The 19,506-nt window shown below is 34.1% G+C and overlaps 2 protein-coding genes and 1 pseudogene across 2 annotated transcripts; 1 reads left to right on the top strand and 2 right to left on the bottom strand.

Moving 5' to 3' along the window:
- Positions 1–1,216: 1,216 nt before the first annotated feature.
- Positions 1,217–1,747, bottom strand: LOC120149135 (protein CHROMATIN REMODELING 19-like). The gene is made up of 2 exons (XM_039162024.1): positions 1,593–1,747; positions 1,217–1,482 (listed from the first exon to the last, which is right to left on the bottom strand). The coding sequence occupies exons 1-2, from the start codon at positions 1,673–1,675 to the stop codon at positions 1,221–1,223; spliced, it is 345 nt and encodes a 114-aa protein (XP_039017955.1). The 5' UTR covers positions 1,676–1,747; the 3' UTR covers positions 1,217–1,220.
- Positions 1,748–1,795: 48 nt separating this feature from the next.
- Positions 1,796–9,117, bottom strand: LOC120149170 (annotated as a pseudogene).
- Positions 9,118–12,269: 3,152 nt separating this feature from the next.
- On the top strand, positions 12,270–16,409 carry LOC120149175 (plant UBX domain-containing protein 7-like). The gene is made up of 10 exons (XM_039162058.1): positions 12,270–12,455; positions 12,749–12,876; positions 12,977–13,087; positions 13,341–13,536; positions 13,805–13,882; positions 13,999–14,067; positions 14,542–14,685; positions 14,853–14,955; positions 15,328–15,596; positions 16,110–16,409. The coding sequence occupies exons 1-10, from the start codon at positions 12,354–12,356 to the stop codon at positions 16,272–16,274; spliced, it is 1,365 nt and encodes a 454-aa protein (XP_039017989.1). The 5' UTR covers positions 12,270–12,353; the 3' UTR covers positions 16,275–16,409.
- Positions 16,410–19,506: the final 3,097 nt, after the last annotated feature.

The raw sequence follows: 19,506 nt of genomic DNA, 5'->3' as shown, positions 1-19,506 counted from the left end.
GTTATTCGAGTTGACGAGTCATATTTTAAAACTCGAACTTAAATTAAAATTTTTTCGAGTTATTCGAGTTCATATACTAATTTTATTATAATTATTTATAGCATTATGGTAGGGAATTGTTCCAATTCTGACTTTCTCTTATATATATATATATATATATATATATATATATATATTCTTTTCACATATAATATTATTTAATATATCAAATATAATATAAAATTATGAAATATATTCATAATATTATATTTTTAAAGAAAGTATTTTGTGGGTAAAATAATGATGAGAGTATAAAAGAGTCAAGGAAATGATGAGACGAAAGAATTTACAAACAATTGTAATCAAAAAACCAATTTGAGTAAAATGTAAAGTTAAGCGACCAAATAAAGAGAGAGAGAGAGTACATTTTTAATTAAAAAAATAAGAATTGAAGTTACATAGGTATTCTATTGTGGTATATGATGATATGGTTCAAATTTAGTAAAAAATGAACTTAAAATAAATGATAAATTGGATAAATACGGAAATTATAAAAAAAAATTAAGTGACTAAATTGAAAAATAAAACAAATTGTTATAAAAAAGAGGAATTGAAACTATATATGTATTCTACAAAGGTTTAGGAGCATATTGTTCAAATTTAGTAAAAAAAAGACTTAAAATGAATGAGAAATTGAAGAAATAATAATCAGGGACTAAATCATAAAATTACCAAAATATTTATTCAAATTTTCGGGTTTTCGAGTAACTCAAAATTCCAAAATTTCAACTCAATTCGAACTCAAAAATCAAATTGATAATTCGAGTTACCTGAAATAACTTGAAATTGAAAAAAATCGATTTTTTGAATCGAGTTTCTCTCCCATATATGGAAGGACATCGAAGAAACTTGTGGTTTTCTTGGACCATTAATTCCAAGCCTCAAAAGTACAAATATATATATATATATATATATATTCACATCCACACGGAAACCATTAAGCATGTTCTTTAATGACGTACAATCATATATTACACCATAATAGTTAATCATCAATCTCTTGAAATTTGACATTTTAAACTAACGTTACTGATGTTTACTACTTACTAGGCCAAAATATAAGAGTTTTACAGGTACCAAAAGGCACCAAATCCTTCCTCTAATAGTTTTCTCATTTATATTCTATTTGATTATGGGGTGTTAATTATGACCCGTACAGAGCAATCCCTAGCAATTTGTAGCTAAAATAGATCAAGATAACTGATACAACAATGGGTGTAACATATATAAAGAATCAGCACAAGTATAAAAACCCAAAAGTTCATGACATAGTCTTTGTTATAGCTCATAAGTAGGGATGATAGAATCTGTCCCATCGTTTTCTGGGATGTGTCATCTTCTTCGCCTACATCCATTCTGGACTCTAGAACCGCAACATCGAGAATCAACTTCCTTTTTGCAATCTCATAAACGTTCTCGTCAACTGTACCTTTTGTAACCAACCCGCAAATGATTTCAGCATACAGTCACTTAGGCATGAACTATAACTTCATTAGGAGAGGAGAAGAGACTAGAGGAAAAAGTAAAGAGAAAAGAAGGATGTTTTCAAGTACCTGTATATAGTAACTGGCCTTGTTTGGCCAATTCGATGGCAGCGATCTTCAGCCTGTCGGTCTATCTGTGGATTAAAATCCATGTCATGAATAACTACGGCATCAGCTCCTGTTAAGTTCAAACCCTGACCTCCAGCTCTTGTGGACAACAAGCACGCAAATATAGAAAAGTGTCGTTATTGAAATCATCAACTATAGTCTGCCTAACAGTCACCTGAGTGCTGCAAAGTAAGATATATTTAATATTCGGAAGATGTAACCAAGTAGTCAAAAGAAAACGAACAGATGTTTTGTGTACAAGTAAAATACAGACATAAACCCAATCACATCTAAAGTCCACTCTAAGATATCAAGCATTGACGTCCACTGGCTAAAAAACAGAACCCGATGCCCACTTCTCTTGAGTGAAGGGAGAAGCTCTGCTAATGTCTGGCACCAAAGGAAATGCACACCTGAATGTAACTGATGTATTTGATTGATGAAAATAGAAAGGAAATTAAAAGATACCTGGCATTTAGCAGAAAGCATAACATGTTCATCCCAGAGAGTTCCTTTACCACCAGTAATTCCATAACGAAGTAAAAGCTGTAATAAGGATGTACAAAGAAATTGTATGAACGCCAAAACTAGAACAGAAAGAATTTGTGATTTAGATCAGAAATAGACTCAAACATGCAAAAAGCCTTCTCATCATAAGCTTCTCATTAAACCCTAGTCATTATGCAGAGAAGAATGGAAATGTATGCATAAAGGATGAGCCCAAAATAATATATTAATGACAATAACTACAGAACATAGAATGGGAAGTGATATTAAATGTACACACATTTATTGATCCATTTATTATATAGTTGAAATGGACTAAAATTCTATTTGGAAAGAAAAGTTCAACTATGAACAGTGATGGTTGTACGGTACCTACCTAAGTATCTTTATTAAAAGATAAAGGAATCGTCAAATGAAAATATAGCAAAATTGGAGTGTTGGTATTTAACACCTCAATGATAAAGGAAGGGAACAGAATGAAAGAAACAAGTCTTATTATTAGGTACAAAGATTAATTAGAATCTTCAAAATTCAGTGTGATAGCTATCAAAATTAATGTTTGAAATGAGTGATTTTCGAAAACTGCAATCAATACAAAAACACTTTGTAGTTTATTAGATTCACTAGGGTCTGGTTAGAATTCAAACAAACAAACAACAAATTCAGACCTGGACTTCATTGAATTTATAACCAAAATTCCAAAAGAAAGCTTCACAAATGAGGTATGTGTTTTATTTCCACCTTTGCTTACACATTATCCATGCTGTAATTCAAACTAAACTTCTAATTACCTTTTACAAATAAGTAGGTATTGGTGTGCTCAACAAGATATGCATCGCAAAACATATCTATGGATGACCAGCCTAGGATGTGATGAATTATTACAAGGTACAATTCACAAACCTACAATTTTGGCAATTGATCCGTTCCTGAATCTACATTATCATATGATCTAATATGCTTCAACCTTCAGGCTCAAATAACATAAAAAGGCTTTGGCTCACAAGAAAAAAGAGCACCCAAACTGGAATACTAGATAAATCTATTATGTACTTAGAGCAGAGGCACATCAAGAACTAGTATAACAAGTACAACATTAACTTAGTCTTAAACCATTGTTGAAATTTTCAGAGATCTACCAATCACATTCCCGAGCATTCGAATAGAAAAATAACTTAGCTTTTAGAGTATATAGGTCAATATTGGGCTCAGATGCGGTGAACAGTTTCAAAATCAACAAACTAGTACAATGAGAACTTGTGGGCAGTTAAAACCTATTCAAGCACTCATGTCAGAACTTGACCTTTTAGGTTGGATCAATCTGAAAGCGTTATCTTACTACAAACAACTTAAAATCTGTTAATATCTAAAGGGGAAAATAAGGCTAATTCTAGAAAAGGAAACTAAACATAGAGTATTCATGACAAAAGGGTGTGAAGAAAACTGTAAAAATTACAGGACCATGGCAACACAAAGAATGACGACAACAACCCAACAGCAATCCCAGTAGTTTATAGATGTCCTAATCCTTTTCTTGAACTTACCGATCTCCCTTGTTAATCCTAATCTATCTTCTTTTTCAACTTTATCAAGTAATTCCATTGCCACTTTTAAAATATTTCAAGTATGTCTTAGTTAATGTCTTCATAAATAATAATCTTGACTTGATATAAACATTATATGAGTTTGTTGAGAATGAATGCAATCAAAGATTGATCACGCAAATCTCACAAATGGAAATTGTAGCAAGTATTACCTGATGAATGGAGAAGTCACTGTAATTCTTCAATTCCTCAACTACTCTGCCCAAGGTACATTCAAAAACACCCATTGAATGTAACCTTTTGGCAAAGCAAACAACATCATCATCATCATAAATCCGCCTCACCGATAATGGACGATTTGCAATCTAAATTAGTTTAAAACAAAGAAATTAGGCTTACGAACTGGTGGATCCTTTTCAAATTAACTGAGTGTAGAGGAGAAAAGAAGAATATAAATCAAGCACCTTGCGAAACTGAACAAAATAGTTAGAGATCTGACGTCGAGGAATAATTCCAACGATATTATTCAAGTCAGATTCTGATAACTTAGCAATGTGTGCTCGTGAAATTGTACGATATTCTTCTATAGCTTCCCTATAAGCATTTTCTTGTTGCTTTTCCATGATTACATACTCAACCTGCGGAAGTGAAGCTTAAGACTCCTTAAAAAGTGAAAGGAATTTCAAATCAAATTTCCTCCAGGAAAAAATCACTTCTCTTATTAAAAACATAAGAGTAAGGAAGCACCTACCTGTTGTATCTTTGGGACAAGCTGCTGCATCACATCTGATTTCAAACGCCTCAAGATGAATGGTCCAAAATGGACTTCATACGGCCAATTAACTCCCTATCTTCTGCATTGAGTAGCTTCTTCAAATCTACATCGTCAGTGGCAAAAAGGTCAGACATCATGCACTCTAGCATAGACCACAGCTCCTGCAACAAAAACTCTATCCACTCAGCAACAACAATGTAACATGTGGAAGACTCAGAAGAATGTTAAACAAAAGTATCTTCTAAGTAGCTGTTATAATCACGGGACAGACAGTTCTTACAAAAAAAACAACTTGAGTTTCCATTGGCAGCAAGAAAAATATATGAAATATTAAGAGATTAAAGACTGTTATGATGATTCACTGCGTTGAAACACAGTTGTTGTAACTTCCCATGGATAAGGATTTCTTTTCTTTTACCTGACAAAATTTAACTTTTACCCAATAGCTGTTAAGTGTGAACCATATCACTTACACATAGCACCATCAGACCGCATAGCTCTGCAATCATTATTTACTTAAATACTTTCAGATTTTAGAAATAATGAGATGGAGGTAAAGGTAACACTATTATACGTGGTTTGTTAGCCCAGTTGCGAGTCTAGTCAGAGTTAGTTTGCGAGACCAAGAGGCTATAGAGTTCAGATGAGCGGTTAAAGGCTCGGGTTGAGTAGGTTCGCCAAAGCGAATCACTAGGTTTTGAGTTACGCGATGGTGGTGCTTTGTACTTCAAAGGTTGGTTGTGAGTACTCGCAGATGCTCAGTTGCACAATAAGATCCTTTAGGAGGTGCATTGTAGTCTGGTCTCATTTCATCCAGGCAGTAATAAGATATATCAAGAACTTTGGTAGTTGTTTTGGTGGCCGAGCATGAAAAGGGAAGTGTTAGAGTTTATTGCTAGATGTCTAGTGTGTCAACATGTTAAAGCGGAACACCAGGTTCCCTCAGGTTTACTTAAACCAATCAAATTTGTTAGTGGAAATGGTACAAAGGAATCATGGACTTCGTGACTGGGTTACCCATGACCAGATAGAGACATGACATAGTTTGGGTCATAGTTGACTGTTTAACTAAATCAACTTATTTTCTCCTAATCATAATAGACTATACCTTAGAAAGGTTAACTCCTTTGTATATCCGTAAGATAGTGAGGTTACAAAACGTGCCTATTTCCATTATATCTGACAGAAATCCTCGATTCACTTCTCGTTTCTGGAAAGCCCTTCATGAATCCTTAAGCACCAAACTAAACTTTAGTACAACTTTTCATCCTTAGATAGACAGTCAGTCAGAACGTGTCATTTAGATCTTAGAGGACATTCTTAGGTGCACCATCATAGATATTGAGGGTAGTTGGGAGGACCACCTACCACGGGTGGAGTTCGCATACAATAACAGTTTTCAGTTGAGCATCCAGATGGCTCTGTACGAGGCTTTGTGTGGCCGTAATTGTAGAACTCCACTATGTTGGAAAAAGCTTAGTAAGAGTAAGATAATGGGGCCAGACTCGATCAAAAAAATCGAAGATAATGTTCGGTTAATCCAGAGCTAGTTGAGAGAAGCCTCAAATAGGTAGAAATCATACGCAGATCTGAAGTGTAATGATATAAAGTTCTCAGCAGGGGACAAATTGTTCCTCAAGGTTTCCACATGGAAAAAGTGTTTCGTTTTGGTTGCAAGGGAAAGTTGACCCTACGCTTCATAAGACCGTACAAGGTACTAAAGAGGGTTAGACCAATAGCTTACTAGTTATTTTTACCATAAGAACTAGAGAGCACATCCATAATGTGTTCCATGTATTCATGCTTAGGATATACCGTTCTGATCTATCTCACGTCATACCCTTAAAACATATTGAGATTAACCAAACATGACCTGTGAGGAGGAACCAATCAGAATCTTAACAAGAGATATAAATGAGCTAAGGAACAAGAGGATTCCATTGGTGAATGTGATGTGGATTAACCAAGGCATTGAGAAGGAAACTTGGGAAACCGAGGAGGACATATAGCTTCGGTATCCTCACCTATTATATCTAGGTAAATGTTTAGGACAAAATTTCTAATTAGGAGGGGAGAGTTGTAACACCCCGATCCTGGGTTAGTAGTTTCGGGTTAACCCGAGTAGGTTATATAAGCCCATTAGTATTGTAAGAGGACTTAGACCAAGTTAAATTTGAGTTTGGGCTTGGGTTTAATCCAACATGTGATAAAAAAATGAATGTTTTTAAGATGAGATCAAACTAGACTGACTAAGGGAGAAATTATACCCTTTTTCATTTTCGAAAGTTGAATCATTTTTAATGAAAATGATATCACATTGTCATCTCCTCTTTTTCTTAACTCTTTTTTTTTTCATTTTCTTATTCCTTCAAACTTCATCTTCTTCATCTAGAAGCTTGAGTAATGATGGAAGCTTTTTGGTCTACCATTCTAGTTCGTTTAAGTGAAGGTAAGAATCATAATCCTCATATCCCAAGATTCAATTCAAGCTTTCAATCTCTTCATTTCACATTGGTTTCCAAAATGTGGGTTTTAGTAAGGTTTAGAATCTAATAGTAAATAAGCTCATTTTTAGAAGATTTAAGCCTCAAGAAGTGTCTTAAAGTCTTTTCTAAGCTTCCCAAGAACATTAGTAACACTTTTACTTGATTCTTATCTAATAAGGGAAGTTGGAGAAAGCTCCAAGAGCAAGAACAAGGAAAAAGCTTGTGCTTGGGTGACCTTAAGGTGTTATTTCCGTAGCTAAATCAAAGGTTACACGCTTATTATGCAATTCTACCACATGTAGATCATTAGGTGTGTTTTGGTAGCTTGCATGACTTATAAAGCATGTCCATAGTAGATTGCATCTTTTGATGGTTTTAACATGTTTACAGCCTTATTATAACCCCTATAATAAGACATAACACTTTAATAACAATTGGGAACCTCAGCAGGGTCTTTGGGGGGTGGGAAGTTAGCATTTTTCGTGCCTAAAACGAGATATTTCTAGCTACAACTATCGAAACTGAAAAAATAGTATTGATACTGTTCTTCAGATGCTAAAAATAAAAGGGTTTTGAGACAAAAGTATTGATACTCCTTCAATGGGTATTGATATTGTAGATAGGGTATCGATACCGAGTTCACTTTTTTAGTTTTCAATAGGAAATTTTAGTACCGATACTCATGGGAGTATCGATACCAGTATCGATACCCTCAGTAGAGGTATCGATGATGAGATATTTTTCAAAACATTGAACCTAATTTTGGTACTGTTACTCAACCAGTATCAATACCCTAACACAAGAGTATTGATACTCATCCAAGAGTATCGATACTATTTCCCCTTGTCAGCATAGCTCAGTCAGTTAGTATCGATACCAAGAGGTGAGTATCTATATTCAGGGGTGAGTATCGATACTGAAGATCAGTATTGGTACCAACATACAATTTTGGATAAATAATACAATGCTTAAAGGATTAGACTTGAGGGGCCTAATAACATCAGGATATCAACAAATAAAACTACAAGTGAGAACAATAATAAACTCAAAATAGCTAGAAGCAGTAACAATTAGGCTAATATAAAACTATCTTTATTTGATGCCCGGGAAACAGCCAAGACATCCGAATCCCTTTAGCAGAATACGACAATCAGTTGGATATCCCAGTTAGTGCCAAAGCACTTCAGTAGTTGACTGGACGTAGATACCCCGAGACTCGATGGAGTAAGTTGGTCAGGTGTACATTTCCGATGTAGTTCCAGATCTTACCCCAAATACTCAGGGCATCTCAGAAAGGCTAGAGGGGTATCTGAGCTCCGAGACGTAGAGCCTTCATCTTTACCATGATGTTTATTTCAACAGTACATATTAGTATTTTACATATATTCATATATGTATCGTTAACCAGCTCATTTAGTGAATTCATGTAGTATAGTGTGGCACAAAGCTCGTGAGCTCGACGTTCAAAAATGTGTTTCTGTGCATAGTTTTCTATTTACCAGTAGTGGAGAATTATCATCGACAATAATTTCAAATCAATTGAGGCATTCAGAGTACGTCTTGAGTTATTCTTAGAGGGCATGTACTATTTGTAGACCCTTATGTATTTAGTCATAACTCTTTTTTTTATTTAAACTTAGTATTGTATTATTTGGATATTTTGGTAACTCCCCATATTTTGTAAACCTTGAATTATCGTGTTTTTTTTTCACTTGGGATGGATTTTATACAATATTTACATTTGTTTTAAAGAAAAAAAATCTAGGTTAGCCACTTCGATGGTCCCATGTGACATGCTAATCCATTGGTCTTCAGGTCATACTAAATTAGGGTATTACAGTAGGAAGATCTGTTGCATTTGTCATTTCAGCGTATATCTCGATCATTTGATTATTTGATGATCGATGCAGTCCAACCATCACACCAACATCGTCATCACCCTCAAGTTGGATTGCTTCATATGTGAGTGGAATCTTTGAAATTACATGTCGATAACTCAAACATGAAACATAAGCTCAAAGTTTTTTTTCTTCAATTTTCTACTTCATTTGGCGATGAGATACATCTACAAGGAACATCGTATTTACATGCCTTTGTAGCGTAAACACAACACCATCATCAATTTGTAAACTTTGGTCATTGGAATGGACAATCGTGAAAAATTTGTTAGCCATTGTTTGAGAAAATTTCCTGTTGGTTCAATTAAGTTGTAAAAAGTATAAGTTTTTGTGAAGATTCACATAACATAAGCCAATTTTAAAGAAATACTAGCTATCATCAATGATCATCCAATCATTTCATTTCAAAAACTTTTCAATAATATATCACTTCAATTCAGTGATATATTTGACCATTGAATGTCATTTTTGACTTGTTTCCCTTTAATGAAAAACATCATTTTCTCATACCTTTTAATACGCAATGACAAAAAACTTTTCGGTGTTCAATTGCTTTATTTCAGAAACTTTTCAGTGATATATCACTTCAATTCAATGATATATCAAATCATTTAATGATGTTTTGACTTGTTTCCCTTTAATATTTTTTTTTCATTTTCTCAAACCATTTAATACACAATGACAAAAATCTTTTCAGTGATATTTTAAAAAATTAAATGATGTTTTTAACCATATTTAATAATTCATCATACCCTATTATAGTTCGCCATACTTTTTGAGTGCTATATATAACCATTACTTTTCCATTGTTCACTTTCATATTTCGAAAATTTCCATGACAATAATTTTAGCAATATTTTTTGTGAGAGAAAATCTTTCCCTATCTCCTTCGAGGGAGACATTTGACTTTTTGACTTGATGAAATTTTCAAACAAGGTTGGAGCTACTGAAAATTCAACACTTTCTTTACTACGTTCAGGTTTCCAACCTCTTTCGCTTTGTAACATTCATCGGTGAGTTATTTGAACAATGATTGACGCATACATTACCAATTCGGTAAGTAATATTGACTTATTTGTCGAGTATCACATGCAAGTCGCAACACCTTCCACATCAAAAACTAAATCTGACAAGTCAATTGACTATGAAGACTAAGATGTGTGGGTAACTTAATGCTTGTATTGTAATGTAATGTAGGAGTTAATGTTTTAAAATGTGTGTAACTTAATACTTTGCATTTAATAAAAAATATAAATATGATAGTTGAAACTTGTCACCTTAACGTGACGAGTTTTATGATTTTTTTCTAATATATTTTCAAAATAAATACACTCTAAATTAAAAAAAAATATTCTAATGGAACTTGTCACGTTGTCATGACGAGTTTCTTGAAAAATATTAGAATATTGGATCTAATATTTAGGTCCAATAAAATATATTTTCTTGTGAAATTCGTCATGACGAGTTCCACAAACAATGTAACATTTGTCATAGATCTTTAAATAATCTCTTCCCAGAATATATGACTAATATTTTAGTCCGTTTGCCCTAATGGGCCAAAAAAAAAACTAGTATCTTCCACGTTAGGCTGCAATCTTCTCGTCTTCCGGTCACGGCAAATATTACAGTCAGTGCTTTACAGTCTGTCTTTGAACACGAATGACAACCAGTTGCATTTTCTGGGTCTTGCTTGCTTTATCTACAATTTCTAGCACGTGGCCGATTAAAGGATGCATTTCCATGTATTGGTATTTTGTATAGCAGTGTTGATGTTTTCGAACGTCTGTTATATTTTGTATAGAAGTGTTGAATCCCATAGATTGGTCTCCTCCTTGAACGTCACTAAATCCACAGCAGAAGGAGAATTTCCCCTCCACAATCGTCAGCACGTATATCATCTCGTGAAGTGGAGGTCAAATAGGATGAGATGAGGCAAAACTGATTTGAAAAAAAAATATTATAGTGAGATATTCGGATTGGATATCCAAATATCTGATCTAAAAATTCTGATATTCGATCCAAAAATGGTTAGTTCGGATTAAATTCGGATCGTCGGATATCCAAATTTTTGGATCGGATCCGTTATCTAAATTTACACACCCTTAGTACTTATATATTTAGAGATAACTATAATAATAACTCTTTCTATATTAATTTTTTAATTAGATCTTTATTTTACTTAATAAAAATAAATGATATATATAGATTAGACTAGGTGGGAGTTTTGACCTAAAAATTTAGATCAAGTTAAGTATAAATAAAGAGATTTAATTTCCAAGTCAAATTTAGATGAGTAAAAAACTTGACTAAATTTATGAGCATCCGTAAAATTATCTATAAATAATAATTAAATTTATATTATTAAATAAATTCAACCGTTAATGATGAACTTTGAAACCAAAAGCTTGTGAATGTTTATGTTAACGGTCACTCGGGCGAATCTACCCCGATTACCGTTGTCGGTTTGATAATTCACCTTAACAACCGAGGCTATTTGATTTCCGATAGCTTCAATGAAGCTTCGTTTATATAAAGTTACTTGAAGCCCTAGTAAGCGGATCCAAGCCATCGGACAACTAGGACGAGCTTGAGAAGTTTGAAAGTCGATTAACCATGGCTCCATTGTCAAATAATAGCCAAAAACATGTCAAGGCGTAAGGACTGAGATAATCACTATTGTCGCTGAACTTAACCAAAAAGAAATCGTGCTCTATATCCGTCAGCTTAATCGGGTGACAAAGTTTCCAGAGACTATAAATACGGTTGTGCAGGGCATTATAACTAATCCGATCATCAAGGATTTTGACTCTAACCATACTCTTGATAGCCAATTGTTGAACGCGATCCAAAAATTCGATGGTTGTGATGCCATTCATGGAACCAATGGCAACATCATCATCAAGCAATTCGATGTCTTTTTCATCAAGATCAAAAGCCTTGAGTTTTGATTGGTTGTTGGAGGTTCCAGTAACAATATCTTTGTGAGAGAGAGCGGGTTGGTGAATGGTAGATTGTGAGTCACTGTCTATATGAGAGGGTTCAGAAGAGGGAGGAGGGGCAGTAGAAGGGTCGGGAGGATCATCTACCTGTCGACGTTGTCAACGGAGTTTTCAAGCAGAGAAGATATTGCTATTTCCTAAAATACTTTGGTGTTTAATCAATTATTTTTAAATCTTCATGAATAATATTTTTATATATTATATTTATTCTTAATAAATAATATAAAAAGTAATATTATACTACTTTAATATTTATATTCAGATTGAAAAAGTTCAGCTGAAAAGGAGGAGTAGGTAATTCGGTATAGGAATAATAATGAGTAAAAACACCGACTTAATTAGTTAAAAAAAAAAGAGGGCAAATGGAGCTTAAGTTTATAAATACTGAGGAAATCCCCCGATTAGAACCCTAAGTACTCGCTGATACTCTCGTCTTTCTCCATTCCTATCTTAAATTGAGCTGCATTCATCTATCTAGGGTTGGAATTTGAGGAACAACAAGAAAGAGGGCAAATGGATGGAATGTTGTCTGCGAGTGATAAGCAGAGCATGGTTTCCTCCTTTCTCGAGATCGCCGTTGGTCAAACTGCCGAAACTGCCATGCAGTTTTTGCAAGTAAGCTCATATTTCCCCCCTATTCTCTTTTTTGGCACTTGTATCATTAAATTCGAACCTTTTTTGATGTCCAAGGGTTTCCACAATGTTGAAGCTTGTAAATTTTTTTGTTTCTTCCCCTTTCCTCCCTTGAATTCTTAATGGCTTTGCGATTCAATTAGTAATGCTGACTGCTTAGGTAATCTGTTATTAATGTCGATTGACTGAGAATATACATATTTTAGTTTAAATTTCTGATAAGAGTATTGTTATTTATGTCACATGCTCAATGGTAAAATATGTGTGGGAAACAGGCAACAAGCTGGAAGCTTGATGAAGCTCTTCAGCTATTTTATGTCGGTAATGAAGGTGGTGTAGCTGCACCGGCTTCTGAGTCTCCAGCTGTGGAAAACGTAGATTCTTGGGTTGATCAAAATTATGGGTTAGAGATTTGCATTAAATTTCACTCTAATTCAGCACCTAATTATCTGATTTCCTAATATTTACTGATGATTTTGCCGTTGGCTTCTATTGTTATCCAGTGAGTTGAAGGAATCTGGAACCAGCGATGTTAGATCCATTGCTGGAGAGGAAGTAGGCCCTCCTTTACCTGTAGTAAGGGAGACACTTTATGATGATGTATCACTATATGGGTATCTTTCTTCTTTTCATTTTAACAGCTTGCTTGTTGCAGTGGAATATTATTTTTCTTTTCTTTATATGAAATTGTAAATGTATATGTTGGTTTTTTCTTTTATGAACTTTTTTGTGTGTGGGTGTGTCTTTATGTCATGTGTGCATGCATGCCTATATTGTTTTAGTTGTTTTATGATCTGGAGAGAATTCCACCGCAATTTGCTAATAATTTCTCACGTGGTAATATATCATTTTCTAATATTCATACAGAGCATCAAGTTTGGGATTACTTCCACAACAGTCAGGTTCGTTAATTGCATTCCGTAATTTTGATGAGGAAATGAAACGCCCTGGGGTTTGGGAATTGGATGAAGTCTCTTCTTCCACAGTGGATGTTCCTCGAGATAACCTTGCTTCTTTGTATAGTCCTCCTTTTCATCTGATGTTCCAGGGAACATTTGAAAAGGTATATTGATTTTCTTAGCATTTCTTATTCCATACGAAGTGACTTGTTTATCAACCTCAAAATGTTTCCTCATTTGAAGTGATAATATCCTTGTTTGATGATATAGTGCATAGCTCAGGTCTAATAACTTTGTTCTGGGGAAAAAATGATATTTTGTGCTTTGTCGGTTAATATGGACTTAGAAAATTTTGAGACTGCCTTTTCCTGTAATTTTCTCGTCAACTTTTAAAGTCAATTTAACCAAAGGCTATATATGACTATGATTTAGGCAAAAGCTGCTGCATCTGTTGAAGGCAAGTGGCTCCTTGTGAATTTACAATCTACCAAGGAATTCAGCTCACATATGGTATTGTTCGAGTCTTCCTCCTTTCCTCTAGTTGAAACTAAAAAAGATTACTTCATTCCCTGAGTTTGAAGTGGCTTGTAATGTAATCTTACTTTCTGATGTTTGTGCTTCGGAAGCTTAATCGAGATACGTGGGGAAATGAAGCAGTTTCTCAAACTGTTAGCACTAACTTTATTTTCTGGCAGGTTAGTATGATGCTCTCTAGTTGTCCTTTCCTTGTTTGCCGTCTTTCTCTCTCTTCATCTACTATAAGTTTTACGTTTATTCTATGGGTTTTACCTTCCATGTATTTTCTAACGGATGCTATTGCATCTTTAGGAATGTTTTTTGAGCTCTCTTTATCATTTGCTTGTGGTTAAATTTACAAGTCTTATATGATACAAGATGTTTGCAATTTTTTTAATAATGGAGATATAGAGATGCTTTCTTTTTAAATGGGAACTTAATCTGATACTTTAATTTTATCAGTCAACAATTGATGGAAAATCAGTTAGTCCTCTAAGAAAATTGCAGCATTTTACCGTGTATATGACCTTAGGAGCAAGAGCCTCATAACTCATAAGCATTGAGTGCCATATGCATCCTTAGAGGACTTCCATATTGTTGTATTATTTAATCTCTTGCTTCATTTTATACTTGATGCTGTCCTATGGATATAGGTATATGATGATACAAGCGAGGGGAGAAAAGTTTGCACCTATTACAAACTAGATTCGATTCCTGTAGTGCTTATCATTGACCCAATCACAGGACAGAAAATGCGCTCCTGGTGTGGAATGGTTCAACCTGAGAGTTTGTTGGAGGTATCTATTTTGTTACATTAATGCAGATTGGAAGTTCACAGGAAAATAAGCAAAAATGAAAAATGAAAGGGTTTTAAAAGGAGGCTGATAAAATTATGATTTATGATATTTGAAGATTTTTCGATGTATGCCTTTTGTGATTTGATACAAGAGATTTTAACCTTTAGGACCTGATTCAATTCATGGATGGTGGCCCAAGGGATTATCATGCAACACTGTCTCATAAACGTCCAAGAGGAAGCTCAGTTACACCGCAGCAAAAAATTAAAGGTAATCGTGCGTCTTCTTTCCTACACCAAGTTTATTGGTAGGGAACCAGTTAACGTATAAGTTTCAGTATGTGGTTTATTGCATTCTTCTATCACCCTGATTTTGGTTTACTTAAGATGTAGTGCTGAGGCCTCTTGCAAGAAGGCAGTAAAGTTGACAATATTTTGATGTAATAGATGGTTCAAGGGGGAGTAAGACAATTCCTTTATGTGCTAGTTATGTACAAAATATCTTATTTGTGGATAATGACAAGAAGGTATAACTTTTAAGAAATATGAAAAAAAATATCCATCCAGAATAGTGTATGCTGTTTACGAAACTCAATGATTCGTCTTGATGTTCTGTATGTAATTTCAGTTCATTTTGCTATAGTGTCAACAGATGAAACAGATGAAGATAAGGAAATGCTAAGAGCGATAGCAGCTTCTATGGAGAATGCAGAAGAGACTATTAAAGCAACTTCAGATGATAAATCATCATCCACTACTGACAAGGAGGAACCGTGTTCGATTAAGATGCCTGCGTATCCACCTCTCCCTGAAGAACCTAAGGGTGACAGGAACCACTTATGTAGGGTTGGAGTCCGTCTTCCTGATGGATGTAGGGTACAGAGAAATTTTCTCCGAACTGATCCAATACAGGTAAGCATACTTTTGGGAGGTATATATTTTTTCCACTACTCTGATCTGTTATCATTTATGTATTAGAATTTGGGGTTTTAAGTGTGGATTTTCCTGGGACGATCCTTGGTTGGAGCTAAGAATTTGCATATTCAAGTATGCAACTATATTTTCTTGGATTTTAAAATATATATATTTCCTTGGATGCTGCTTGCTGTAAACAGCATCGGTGAATCATTTGAACTGATCTCTCAGATTGCTCCCCCTTCTACTCCATACCTGTTATTATTATTTTTTTTTGAAAAGTCCCCATACGTGTTATTAAATGACATGTATACCAGTTTAAACTGATAATGTTTAAAATCGATATTCCATCATGACGGTTTTTGGGGAGTAGGGAGTAGTGACCATTGAATTTAAACTTGAAAAATTTGTGAAAAAATGTATTACTGTATCCTTGGGAAGAGTGATCGTGTCCTTAGGATTGTCCATCTGATTGGTTTATTAATTTCATTTCATTTTGTCATTCTGCAGCTACTATGGTCATTCTGCTATTCTCAACTTGGTGAGGCTGAATCAAAGCCATTCCGGTTGACCCAACCGATTCCAGGAGCTTCAAAATCTCTGGATTATGATAGCAAATTAACGTTTGGGGAGTCGGGACTTGCCAATTCAATGATATTAGTTGCATGGGAATGAATGTTGTCAAGATGGCAATGGTCTTCTTGTTTCTTCAACCACCTAGAGTTGAAAGAGTTTTGGTTTTCAATGTTGTCAATCAGATCACTTAATTATTTAATTGTATTCAATCAAGCCATTTTCTGTTTTCGTTAATATTTAAGTTAACCAAAATAATATAATTACACATTTGGTCCTCAAAATTTATATATTCTATCAATCTAGTACTAATTTAATTGAATTTAATAAATTTAATCATCTAATCATATTGTGACACATGCTTCCACTTTAAGTTAAATTTTATTTTAGTCCTTTAATTTAGGGATATTTGATTTGGTCCTTACATTAAATGCCTGAGGGTTTTCATCGATTATTCGATTTAATAATTGGTTAAAATTGATTTTGATTAATATTAGAGCCTATACATTTTAGTTTTAGTCCCTTAAGTTTTTTTAAATTTCATAATTTGACACTCTAAGTTAGAGAATTACCTTAATGAAACCATATAGTGTGATTAGGTTTAATAATAAATTGATTGATTGCAATTCGATTTTAAAATCAAGGAAAAATTAATTTATTTGGATGACTAACTGTAACACCCTAATTTAGTTTGACCTGAAGACTGAAGGATTAAATTGCCACATGGAACCACCTGTAACACCCATATCCCGTATACATTTCTATACACGAGATACAGATGTCACATCACTTTTAAAACAATGTCTTTTGAAAACCCTTAAAAATTTATTTCAAAAATTAAGTTAAAACATTTTATCACAATCATAAAACAATCATCGCAATATACTACCAAAATTTCCCTTTGTATATAAATTCCAAAGCATTTTTCTTTAAATTCGATTACATGCCAGCAATTGTTCAAAATAAACAATTATTGTCATACCGTTACTGATGAGAGTCAACCTTAGCTTTATGATAGATGCTACTGCACCCCGTATCCAACTAGTCTTTGCTTTTACCTAAGCGTGAAATCAACACATGTTAAGTATTTACTTAGTGAGGCATATTATTATAAAGAAACAGAAATTTATATAAACGTATCTCGTGACTAAATGACGAATTAAATCGCATAATTCCATAAGGATCAAATAAATCCTTCCTAGTGCAACCGAGTTTCTTTTATACACTCATCGAATTTATTCTTAGAAAGTCCAACCTACCTATCCTTCCATATACTTTTTCCAATCATTCTTTATTTGGCCTCTGTACGTTAAATGAGAAAGTATTACACATGTATTGCACCAAAGTGCCAATTAGTCCTTTATCTTTTATACTTATCATGAGTGGCACCTTATATACCATTAATATATCGTTATGTATTTTCATTTGTGGCATCCTTTCATGTCAATTAGCACGAGTAAGCAATTAGTCCTTCATCCAACTTACATTATTGGCATCTTTCTACCAAATACAATATTAGACATTTCGTCTTTTACCCAAAGGTTTTTAATATTTCATCTAACTGGTATGATTTGCACATTTCTTCCAAATACACAGCTAGGCATTTAGTTCTTTTAACTCAAAAGCATTTAGTCCTTCATCTAACTTGCAGGATTGACACCTTTCTGTCAATGCACAGCTAGGCCATTAATATGTTTCATTTTAAAATTCTATAGTTTACACTACCAAAACAGTCAGTCCCCAAACATTACTATAATTTACATGGATTATGTCACATCCCAATTTAGGGGCTAAAAGTTTTAGATTTATGAAGTATTATGTTCAAAAGAATTATGGAGAAAATTCATGGACATTAGTTATAATTTTCCTCCCTTGTTTATTATAAATTTAAGAGAATTATAAAATACGTTAGTGCATTATTGTGAAATGATATGAAGTAGTTGGTAAATAATGGTTCAATCATACTGTTATTTTATTAAAGAAATTGAGTACCACTCAATAAGATAAGAGATATTTGTTTTAAGTGAGGGCAGTTTGGTTTTTATTAAAAAAAAAACGTTAGAAAAGAAGCTATAACTTATAGACACATCATGAACTTGTAATAATGGCTACATGCACCGCACCTTTATTCTCATTGATGATAGCACACGCCACCTCCACCTTAAATCACTCAGACCTCACTCTTCCGGTTCTATCTTTCAAGTCCAACAAGAGTTTTCTTTATCATCGTCCCTCCCTATTATTTCATCTTTACGCACAAAAGAATGAGTATGTTGCCTCCTTTTTGGCCATGAAAGGCGTTTCCTCAGGTTGGTAACTCTTTACAAAATTCAACATCTTGGTCTCATTTTGAATTGAACTTAATATGACCTCATTCATTTCTTACAAACACCCCTGACCAAACTGCCTTCTGATGGAACAAAAAAAATCAAGTATCAAAATTTACCTTGACAGTGGGAGCACGAGGTGGTCGCCAGCGAGGTTGGAGGGAGATTGAGAGTTGCTCATGTCTCAACACATAACCAGTTGGTTCTCGGTTATGGGATCACACCAAAAGTATGATGCAGTCTCAATGTCCAAAAGAGTTTCAACCAGCTGATCCGAGAACAAAAGTGGAACTTCATCTCCTTAGACGGGATGAAAACTATTTTGAACCGAATAAGCCCCAAAGTGCATTTCATGGTGTTGGAAGAACTCTTGGAAGTAACAACTCAAGCTCTACTCCTTCTAAGCCAACTGTTGCTGCCAGTAGTATTACCACTGCACCACCCCCCATCTATGGGGCTTGTTATGGATTCAACGTTGCCAACAACCTCTATTCAGATAAGCTTTTCGGAGGGTACGCTCATGGTCTCACGCTTCAATTACCATCATACAATCAGAGATGTCCGTGGGTTCGTTGATGCACAACGGCCATGGTTTCGGCCGCAAAGCTTGAGCTAGTGTCAAACTTATTCTTGGTGATAAGTGTTTCAATACCCTTTGATGAAAGAGATAAGTTTATGAATGCACATGAAGATAAAGGAAAATGGGGTTATGATTCCAATATGAAAAATCACGTGGGAGATGTCTAGGAAAATAAAGTGGTAAATCACAAGGTAAGTCACCCAAGTTTGGTGAGATCTTTACCTTGTCTCTTAGTTCCAAGTGATTATAGTTATGACATAATAGTTTTTTTTTCAAGATCAATTTAGTCACTAATTTAAGTAATTAACTATTCTGATGGCAACGTCAATTTTCAATTTTATCAATTGAGTCCTCAAATTATTATTTAGATTCTAATAAGTTATTTTTTTTAGGGCAAGAGAAATTATTTGGATACGAGTTAGTAATT

Source organism: Hibiscus syriacus, unplaced genomic scaffold (assembly GCF_006381635.1).
Source record: "Hibiscus syriacus cultivar Baekdansim isolate YM2019G1 unplaced genomic scaffold, ASM638163v2 tig00110989_pilon, whole genome shotgun sequence".
In the NCBI taxonomy this organism is placed as follows: domain Eukaryota; kingdom Viridiplantae; phylum Streptophyta; class Magnoliopsida; order Malvales; family Malvaceae; genus Hibiscus; species Hibiscus syriacus.
This window is presented reverse-complemented; position numbering and strand designations above follow the sequence as displayed.

Bases quoted from the DNA above. Each gene is read 5' to 3' on its own strand.
- LOC120149135 (XM_039162024.1), bottom strand. From the start codon at position 1,675: ATGGATTTTAATCCACAGATAGACCGACAGGCTGAAGATCGCTGCCAT. The intron at 1,483-1,592 runs GTACTTGAAAAC...AATCATTTGCGG, and splicing joins AGGCCAGTTACTATATACAG to GTTGGTTACAAAAGGTACAG.
- LOC120149175 (XM_039162058.1), top strand. From the start codon at position 12,354: ATGGATGGAATGTTGTCTGCGAGTGATAAGCAGAGCATGGTTTCCTCC. The intron at 14,686-14,852 runs GTATCTATTTTG...TTTAACCTTTAG, and splicing joins AACCTGAGAGTTTGTTGGAG to GACCTGATTCAATTCATGGA. The intron at 15,597-16,109 runs GTAAGCATACTT...GTCATTCTGCAG, and splicing joins TCCGAACTGATCCAATACAG to CTACTATGGTCATTCTGCTA.